Here is a 9,895-nt window from a genome sequence, read left to right as displayed (position 1 = left end):
ATATATATATATATATATACAAACACACACGCACGCATGCACCTCACCCCTTATTTCATCCCCTCCTTTCCTTCTAATAAAGATATAAACCAAGGAAAAAAAAACAATCAACTCTGAAAGTAGTGATCCTTCAACTTCCTCCTTTTCCTTTTTACTTTGTCTTATTATTTCATTTATCGCTTCATTTCTACTTATCTCGCTCATATATATATATATACTCACATACGTACAGAGGCAATCTTCTTCATGACAATCATCACAGTAACAAAAAAAAATGGTTATAATTAATATATAAACAAAGCAAAGCCCGTTCAGAACGGAAAGAAGACGACAAATAGGAATAATAAAAGTGGGAAAACAAAAGGAAAACGGAAGGAATATCACCATGTGACAAATAAGAACAAAAAGGAGGAGACGAACTTATTTAGTGAATTCCTCCTCTGGTGCACTGTAGTCATAAAATGCCCTGTTGTGCATAATGAGTCGCCCATCAGCGAAGTAAAAACTGTCGCTCGTCATCTCATTGGTGCCCTTCTCTATTGCCTCGAGCCATTCTGCATTGAATTGCGGCACATCATACACCGCCTCCCATGTATTGCGGGAGTGTGGGATGCAGAAGCCAAATTTAAAATCAAATGTCTTTACGAGGGTGTTGCGGAAGTAATGTCGTTCAATCATACGAAGATCCGGCACCGGTTTATCGCCGTTGACGCCAAATAAAAGGGTGGCAGACACGCGCTGCTTTCGGAGCATTGATGGCGGGAAGCGGTAAAATATGGTCCGTGCCGCCTGTTGTTGCTCTTCTGGGAGTTGAGCGAGGGATGCCACAGAGGGATATGTGCTGGCATCTCGCTCTACTTCAAACATAACTTGTTTGGTGTCCGCGTCGCGAACAACGAAGGAATAAAACTCAATATTGTACGTGTTAGCTGTGATTGGGCAAAGGAACCCAGTGCTCGGTGCCGTCAGCTGCAGCACATGTTCGGGAGTGACCTCGGTCGTCGCAGCCATGATGATAAACAAATCAAATAGGTTTTAAGCAGCAATAAAACGGTATAAGTATAATAAGTGTGACAAAACTAATCACAGCACACCCACAATAAAATCGAAAAGAAACTCAGGATTTGGAGGGAAATAATGAAATAAAAATGAAGGACAGAACAAAAAAAAAGGAGTGCAATAAAAATATCCAGACAGAATTTTTTTGTTCCTCTTTATATTTCTTCAAGTTACTCCCTTCCTTCTTTGTTACCTTTTTCTCAAGAATGAGAAATAGGAATACTTTTTGCGTTTAGTTTCGTGTTATTATGGTTGGGTTCCCTGTTGTTGTTTTTGTTGTTTTCGTCCGTGATGTAGAACTTGATTATTATCTTCTTTTTTTTTCTTTTTACCTTGGCAAACGGTAAATAACAAAACGAAACAATCACCTAAACAACTGCGAACAGAAAAGAAAAGAGGGCACAAATTAATGGAAATTAAGTAGAAAGCGCCACCTCCCTATTCACGTGCTGCTTCAATGTTCCGCGTCACGCCGTGGTTGATTTCTTCCTTTTTCTTTTGGTTTCTTTTCCGCTTGAGTATTATTTTTCTTTTTTGTGATAACAACAACACTCTTTCCTTTCCCTTCCCACTTTCTTGTCTTTTTTTTAAAATCTGTTTTTTTTGTGTGTGTGCTAGTTCGCTTCCTTTCTGTTCGTTATTTTGGTATACTTCTATTAAACAAAAGCAAAAACAAAATAATTGGAAAGAAAGTGAGGAGGTGCGGATAAATGAGCGGATGTAAAAAATATTCAAGAAACGGATATATATATATATATTTATTTATTTATTCATTCATTCATCAATATGCCACCAACTGACATAAACAGTTGGAAACGTGATAATACGAAATTTTATTTTAAAAAAACTTTTTTTCGTCTTCAAACAATAGAGACGGATTCAAATTAAACACACACAGCAAAGGGGGGCGAGAGAAATAGAAGGTTGGGAAAAGATCACAAGAAAGAAATAAAAAAGGACACGAGGCGCGCCACAACAAATTTCCTTCCATCTCTCCCAAACAACAAAAACAAAAAAGGTGGAAATTAAAGTGGAATAATAAAGTAAAACGGAATGGAGAAAACACATGAACGGAAAGCCTACGTGCGCACAGTACAGTTGTGCGAAAAAAACAACATAACAAACATATAAACCTATAAATAAAGATTTATTTCTGCTGTTATTGCTTTTATATTTTTTCCTCCTTCTTTCTCCCATTCATCCCTTCCTTTTCCTCCTCCTCCTCCTCCTAAGCCATAAACGCTATTTAACAAAAATGGAGAAAGAAGAACAAGCAAAAACACAAAAGAAAAAAAAAGTAATAAGAAAAGAGACAAACAACACAAACTTCATCACCAACAAGAGCAAATCACAAAAAGGAAAAAGAAAATCAATTGCCCTGTCTCTTGTAGTTTTGTCACTTGCCCTTCTCCCTGTATTTTATTCGAATATACTCATCCTTCCCTTCTTATATACATATACATATTTCTCATTCCTCCTGTCAGAAAAATCCGCAAATTTTAAGACAAAAAGTAGAGAAAAGTAACCGTAAAAACGTATATGTTGATTAATCAATCATTAACCTATATTTAAATACAGATATATGCTTCAAGACCTTTTCAAAGCCACCAAAGGTAAACAAAAGGTCATTATATAAAAAAAGAACGGAAGCGACACCAAGGGAGGAAAAGCACTCCATGAATTATTTAAATAAATGTAAGTAGAGACAAAAAAGATCGTCAAGCTTCCTACCACAACTTTTTACAAAAAAGATACAACAATAGAGGATCCCCGACCATTTCTATTTTATCTCCAGTGTGCAATTACCCCGCCCCTTTTCATTCCCTTGTAAATGTGACCAAGCCTAAAATACCCACAAGTGCATTTCCTTCCGTAACCACTTATTGTCTCCCGTTGCTTAAGAAGTGGTACCAACAATGCGTGACCACTCATGTTCCACATCACCATATTGAATATCTGTAATCGCCTTTAGAACCCGATGTGTGAGCGAAGCCCCTGGAGCCGGGCATGGAACATTAAGCAACTCTCCCTTATATGACAGTGCTTCCACAGGGGACACAATAGCAGCCGTCCCACAGCCAAAGCACTCAAGCACACGTTTCTCCCGTAGCGCAGCAGTGAGCTCGTGAATGGTAAAGGAGCGTTCAGATACACGTGCCTCACCCCACTGCCGCACCAGCGACAAAATGGAATCTCGCGTCACACCGGGGAGGATCGTGCCATCCAACGGCGCAGTTACAAGTTCCACTTCATTTGAATTTGCAGAAGGACGCCAAAGACACATGAAATTCATTGCTCCCACTTCTTGCACTTCTTCTCCAGCGCCCAGCCATAACACTTGCTGAAAGCCAAGCTCAGACGCTTCCCGCTGCACCAGCATAGGCGCAGCGTAGTTCGCGCCAAGCTTCACGTTGCCGACCCCACCAGGCCAGGCACGGCGCCGCTCCTCCTCCACATGAAGTCTCACAGGTTTCATCCCAGAGGGATAATATGGTCCAACAGGTGAAGCAATCACGAATAACTTCGCTGCAGAACCTGCCACTGCGGAGAGTGTGCTTCCAGTCCCAATTACAGTGGGTCTCAAGTATAGAGAGTAACCACGCTCACTTGGGACGTAATCACGTTCCACTTTCACAAACTCCTCAATTAACTTTTGCAGTTCGTCAGGGTCAAATCCAGGGAGACATAAGCGTCGTGTGCTGTCCAGTAGCCGTCGACAGTTACGATCCGGGCGGAAGAGTCGGATATTGCCGTGACTGTCGCGATACGCCTTCATGCCCTCGAAGCATTGAATGGCATAATGTAAGCAAGCAGTCTGCGGCGGCAATGAAAGGTTCTCAAAGGGAACAATACGTGGTTTGCCCCATTTCCCATTCCCATCTGCATCAATTACCAACATATGTGGGCTGAAAAGAGTACCAAACATAACTCCCTGCAGTGAAGGAAGTGGCGGTGGATTTGCCACGCGTTGAACAGTGAGGTCCTTGGCGAGGAAAGTCATAATAAACTGTTGTATTTGCCTGTGGTTCCCAAATATCGAAGTTTCTTTTATCAATAAGTTGTTTATCACTGTCGTCTGTGTTAGGAATGATAATGATAATAGTAAAGTGAGCAAAATAATGAAAGGTTATCATACAACGGTGCACACAAAACAACATGGGTGACGAACCACTGCATAAAAACAAAACGACTTAACAAGGTAGTACTAACAAAATAAAAGAAGGACGCCACTAGCAAAAACGTGCGCACAGATACTATACACTGCAGTGCAACGAACAACAAGTAATTCTTTTCATAGAGAATGGTGGTGAACTCAAACGTGGGACGAAATAGGATAGTGGTATATAATGTTAGACCAAATCAGCAAGAAGAAAAACACTCTTCTCTCTCCAGTACCATTTACAACGGCACCTTTATCGTATATATATATATGCTTGTTTTTTTGTTTTTAATGATTCAACTCCTGCTATATTTTTTACTTATCCTTTAGTTTCGGTCTCCATTTACCGCATTCCACTGCAATAATATGTAATTCCCACCCTTGGGCATCTAGAAAAAAATGTTTGCCATTTACTTTTTTATTCGCCCCCTTAAGCTCTTCATCAGGCGAAACACTCGATCAAATGGGGCACGATTTCCTCTGCTATCCCTCTCGTGAAGCCGCTGCTTTTCCGAACAGTGGTGGTATGCTTAATAAATTGTATGTAACGGGTGTGATGATATTGCAACGGTCACAGTGACACATGCATGTAACAAATCTTTTAACATATTAATTATGATTTCGAGAAAAAGTATTTCCTCAGTGACGAGACGATTGTCGCCCTCTTACCCGACTGGTCTGCAGGCAGCTTCGTGCCTTGAGGGGGTCGTAGCATTTGCAGTCCATCAGAAATGCCACATGGTCCTACCTCCACTGAGAGAATTAGACCTGTGGGCACAAGCCATAACATGATCATGAAGACAAACATATTCCCGTAACCAACCACCTCAGACGGCGCGTCTAAAGATACCAGGAGGTGCAGCCACAATACGGACTCTAAGAGAACGAAGAACCCCATGAACCATGTGAAGGGTTGTAGCAGCGGAAGGAGCGGGAAATGGCGCAAAGCGCGAAGGTACAGCCCATTTGTGATGCAACTAACGAGTGAACATAAAAAGTTCATCCGGTCCACTACCATAATGAAGACATGAGCACCCATCACGGCAACCACCAGCACACGGAGGACCTTACCTGCTCGTGTTGGGAACTCTTCTGCCAAGTCAGAAATCAAATTCATGGCACAGAAGAAACTGAACAAAGCAAAGCAAAACAGTATTCCAGTCATCACCAGCGTTACGAGATGAAAGGCACCGAAGCCTATTGGTTGCGATAACGAAGAGTAGTCGCGTTCATAAACATCGGGATAAGGCATTCACTTCCCTTGGTCACACACAAGGCGCACAAGCACAGATATGATAGAAGGCACAGTTTCACTCTCCTTCTCCTTCACACTCGGCAAGAAACTGCCGGTATTTTAATAACACAAGTTTGACAGGCTCTCACAAACTTTAACACCGTTTTTGCCCTCCTTTGTCTTGCGGCGTTACCTTTCTAATCACTTTGGTTGAAAGAAGAAGAGGGGAGGTGGAGGGAAATGAATGCAGCGGAAAAGAAAAGGATGGACGAGAGAGAGAGAGACACACACACACACACACACACACAAACAATCAAACAAACAAGCATATTATGTATGTAAAAGGATAAAGAAAAGAGACACCACGAGAAAAAAAAGGGAGTGAATACACAACATGGAGCCAGCCAGTAGTGCAGTGAGAGCATCTGGTAGACTGCTTAAAACTTTTTTTAAAAAAATCTATGCACCACTTCCCACCGTATCACCTGCAACCTTTGCTTCAAAACTTTCGACCGCAACACACAAACACATTTTTGTGGTAACCGTCAGCCCTCAGCGACCCTGTAAATTAGCATTTTTTTTTTTTCACTTCTTGGTCGCACATGTTGCATGCAGCGTGTGAGCACATGCATTTTTGAAGAAACTTCCCCATGGGCACCGAGAAGCACATACATACATATATGTATACGTGCTTACCTAAAGATTATCACCTCCCTTATCACCGCGGAACACATTTCCAAAAATCATCAGCACGAGACTCCCATGAAGTGTCTTTCCATCACATCTCACAATAGAACTACCATTATTTGCATCACTGCATTACGCCTCCATGTACACTCAACCACCCCATAAGGAAGATTCCTCCTCCACAATATCCACCTCATCACCTGCTACGCAGAGCTTAAATACACCACTAAACGGGACAGGTTGGCGCGCCGCCATGCATTGCACCGTTCCGGGTTCAATTGCAAGAACTACTTTACTCCCAACAGCAATTGAATCCTCCCTGAAGCAACGCGCCGTCAATTGTGCGTGACGAGTTGCCCGCGGGGGGTTTCCTCCGGGAGTGGAAACCCACGGCGGGCGCTCACAAGAAACCTGCACGACCCTCGTGTCCATATATTTTACCTCCTCCACTACGCCGACGAGCATTCCGTAGTGAACATTTGCAAGTGTTCCCACCACCGTAGAGCGCAGGCGCACACCCCCTTTATAACTAAACTCCTGCACGGACTCGGGGTGAATTGTTAGCGATTCCACATGAACAATAAGGCGGGGAGTTTTATCACCGGCATGTCCACTGGACGATCGAGCGGCTGCTGTACTTGCTGATGCCGAATCCGTCTCCCCAGCCTGAACGGGTTGAGGACGGTACAAAACACTCCGTAGAACAATGTCATAAATGGAGACACGATTCTGCAGTTGCTGCAAGGGAACGGCGACGTAAAAGTCAAATGACACGGTCTCGGGTGCGTACACATATCCGCGGCAGAGATGTAAGAACGGCTTCTGTGGTTGGTAGTACACGGGTTCTTCCTTTTTTTTCCGCACCGTCCTCTTCACACCCGTCCCTCTTGCCATCTTTGCCCGAATCGCCATTTTCTGTGCGCAAACTACTAAATTATGTGGGTACCTCTCCTATTTGTACCTGCCATACGGTTTTAGAATCATTTTTTTTTTTAAAAGAAAAGGAAAGAAATACAAAGAAGACAAAATGGACAAAAAAAGAAGAAAAGTGTTAACACGAAAATTATACGACGTCTCCCCTCCCCCTCCCATATATAAATATATTTTTTTGTCGGTTTACTTTTCTTGCCTCTTTGTTCATTGTATTTATTTCTCTAAATAAACAAACGTATAACTAACTTGCAGTTCCCTTTCGCTTTGCGCTTCTTCTCTTTTTTTTCCTTGTCACCTCCTTATTACCAGCAATGCGAAAACGAAGGGAGGAATACAAAAAGAAAAAGAAAGGAGGATGTTCTTTTGTTTTGCTTAAATGATAAATAAATGCATTGCCTCAAAGATGTTCAACATTATTAATTACACTTGGTATGAATAAAAAGATAATGAGGCACCGAAGGAAGATGGAACCCCCACTGAGGAAGTTCCACAACAAAAATGAAGGGAAAATGCCGACAGGTCTTAACTTGCCAGATTTTCGTTAACGATATCCGCTTCATATCTAAACATTCATTTATTTACTCCTCTCCCCCCTCATAGATTTTATTTACGTTTAAGTGGCGACACTGAAAGGCGTTGACTGCCGCTTACAACATCTTCAAACAACCTTCCACACAAATCATCAATAATGTGCAAACCATAGAAAAAGGAAAAATAACGAAATGGAAAACAGGGGAAGCAGTACAAAAGCAAAAAAAAATCAAAAAGACAAAACAAAACAAAACAATTTAAGAAAACAAATATTAAGAAGAAAAAGAAAAAGGGCCAGAGGAACACAGAATCCAGTGAAAGCATACCGGTACTCTCATGTGTAGCAATAAAACAAAAATCGTAAAAAAGATGAATAAAGAAAAGGGAGAGAGAAAAAAAATTTACGTGAAATCCCCCATCATTTCTGCTCTTTTTCATTCGCATCCGTTCATCGCACCAATCAGTGTGTGATTAGCCTTCATAACAAACACAATCACCGGTATCAATAACTTCCTCCCCCTCAGACTTCATGACAGTAAAAAAAAAAAAAAATCGACCTCACACCATAACATTATGTTTCTTTTCTTCAGGCACCAACACCGTCAACATTTCCAAACAAAAACAAAACCACACATCCATTTCCTTAATTCAACTATGTTAAAAACGACAGTACGACCACGAAAACACAAAGGCCAACACATCCCCATGTTTTTTTTTGCGCAGCGCGTGTTCGCGACGACTCATTCGTGCCCGATGCTTTCACTCCGTGTGGGGTCGAGGTAAAATAAAATTATGAAAATTTTTGTAATTAAAAGCAAAATTTAAAGTCAAACGTAAGAGTCAAAGGTATAAAAAAAAAAAGAAAGAAGAAAAAATGAACGTAACTACACGTCAGCGATGGCTTCAGGTAACTCAACTCGGCCGTCTGGGGTCGCGAGCCATGACTTCAGCTTTCGATGGTAATAACGACGTTGGACGGGATCCCAAAACGCATCCAACTTGAAACTGTAAAAGAAATCACTTTTTGAGTCATAAACCCAATCATCTGCACCTTCAATCTTAATACCCAAAGATGCAGCGGTGAGATATTGATCGTTTAATGCTTCCGAGGCCTCCGGTGCTTCAGCAGAGCTGGCCGGTGCTTCCGACTGTACCGTTCCATTATGTCGCTGCGTGACACGATTTTGTAGTCCGGCATTATACGAGAGGAGGCAAATACAAGTTAACACAGCAACCAAATCAAGTATAAGTGCCGCAACATACAAGCCGTATCCCCAACCGTAAGCAACAGTGCACTGAGGTGGTGCAAGGTGATGCGCAACGCAGCCTTTTTTCTCACATTTTGTGCGAAGGTAGAAGAGACCTAGAATGCACGCAGACAATAAAATACCAAAGCCTACCAAACCCATGACAACAACGTGCAAACACGAACGAGTAGGCCGGCAAGAGATTCGAAGCATTACGGCAAGCGCCAACAAATTCAAACACAATTGCAGCCCACTCAGGGCCCACATGGAGGTGGTCAGCCGCGCTACATCAGTGGGGGACATTTCACAGACAACTCTTCCACTCAAGGCATCAATCAAGTTGAGATGGACATTCGAATATCCATGCTCCACACACACGTTAACAATGGACAAAAAACAAGTGGTGATTATCCCCACTGCACGATGGTTTTTGGGGCGGGCAGTAACAATCCACTCCGACGTTAAAAAGCTCAACATACGGAGAAATAAAGAGGGAATTAATATAAAGAAAAGGAGAATGATAAACCTGTCGAAACGATTTACACGGTAATATTTTCGTTCCTTGCGAAGCGCCACCTGTTCCGCTTCCCTCCGACAGCGTCGTTGTCCGTCTGTCAGCTGAATTGGTTCTGTTCCCAAGAGATGCGGGACAGCTACAGCCGATGGAACAACATCAGAAGATTCTTTATCATATTTTTGCCGTTCCCGCCTCTGATGCTGTTTTCTGTTTTCCCTTGCATTTTCTCGTGGTTCCATGTCAACAGCGTCATTTCTCCCAGTTACTCTCTTGTTTGACTCCATTAATGATAGTTACTTCTTTACTGAAGAGTCGCGAAGCCGCGAAACCTTCTTCTTTTTTTTTTTGTGTGTGTATTTGTGAAGTACAATCTCCTTGGTGATGTTAGTAGCCTTTTGTAGATTGAAACTGTTGTTATTGTTATTATTATTATTATTATTATTACTATTGCCAATATCTATTATTAAAAGTAGCGACCGCCTGAAACAGGAGGGTATCTAACAGGGAAAGAGAATGAAAGAAAGTGT

At 42.0% G+C, this 9,895-nt stretch overlaps 5 protein-coding genes across 5 annotated transcripts; all 5 read right to left on the bottom strand.

Annotated features, from left to right (window-relative positions):
• Positions 1-420: 420 nt before the first annotated feature.
• TEOVI_000037000 (UNC119) lies at positions 421-1,011 on the bottom strand (the record flags this gene model as incomplete). The annotated part of the gene is made up of 1 exon (XM_067222229.1): positions 421-1,011. The coding sequence occupies one exon, from the start codon at positions 1,009-1,011 to the stop codon at positions 421-423; it is 591 nt and encodes a 196-aa protein (XP_067078330.1).
• A 1,945-nt stretch (positions 1,012-2,956) lies between these two features.
• On the bottom strand, positions 2,957-4,060 carry TEOVI_000036900 (branched-chain amino acid aminotransferase, putative; the record flags this gene model as incomplete). The annotated part of the gene is made up of 1 exon (XM_067222228.1): positions 2,957-4,060. The coding sequence occupies one exon, from the start codon at positions 4,058-4,060 to the stop codon at positions 2,957-2,959; it is 1,104 nt and encodes a 367-aa protein (XP_067078329.1).
• Positions 4,061-4,832: 772 nt separating this feature from the next.
• TEOVI_000036800 (Transmembrane adaptor Erv26, putative) lies at positions 4,833-5,471 on the bottom strand (the record flags this gene model as incomplete). Its single annotated transcript, XM_067222227.1, has 1 exon — positions 4,833-5,471. One exon carries the CDS (start codon positions 5,469-5,471, stop codon positions 4,833-4,835), a length of 639 nt encoding a protein of 212 aa, XP_067078328.1.
• Positions 5,472-6,290: 819 nt separating this feature from the next.
• Positions 6,291-7,052, bottom strand: TEOVI_000036700 (uncharacterized protein; the record flags this gene model as incomplete). The annotated part of the gene is made up of 1 exon (XM_067222226.1): positions 6,291-7,052. One exon carries the CDS (start codon positions 7,050-7,052, stop codon positions 6,291-6,293), a length of 762 nt encoding a protein of 253 aa, XP_067078327.1.
• Positions 7,053-8,488: 1,436 nt separating this feature from the next.
• Positions 8,489-9,652, bottom strand: TEOVI_000036600 (uncharacterized protein; the record flags this gene model as incomplete). The annotated part of the gene is made up of 1 exon (XM_067222225.1): positions 8,489-9,652. The coding sequence occupies one exon, from the start codon at positions 9,650-9,652 to the stop codon at positions 8,489-8,491; it is 1,164 nt and encodes a 387-aa protein (XP_067078326.1).
• Between the last annotated feature and the right edge of the window lie 243 nt (positions 9,653-9,895).

The sequence above is a fragment of the Trypanosoma equiperdum genome, assembly GCF_001457755.1.
Source record: "Trypanosoma equiperdum strain OVI genome assembly, contig: ctg_158, whole genome shotgun sequence".
Taxonomy (NCBI): domain Eukaryota; phylum Euglenozoa; class Kinetoplastea; order Trypanosomatida; family Trypanosomatidae; genus Trypanosoma; species Trypanosoma equiperdum.
Note: the sequence above shows the minus strand (reverse complement) of the source record. Positions and strands in the feature narration are given on the sequence as shown.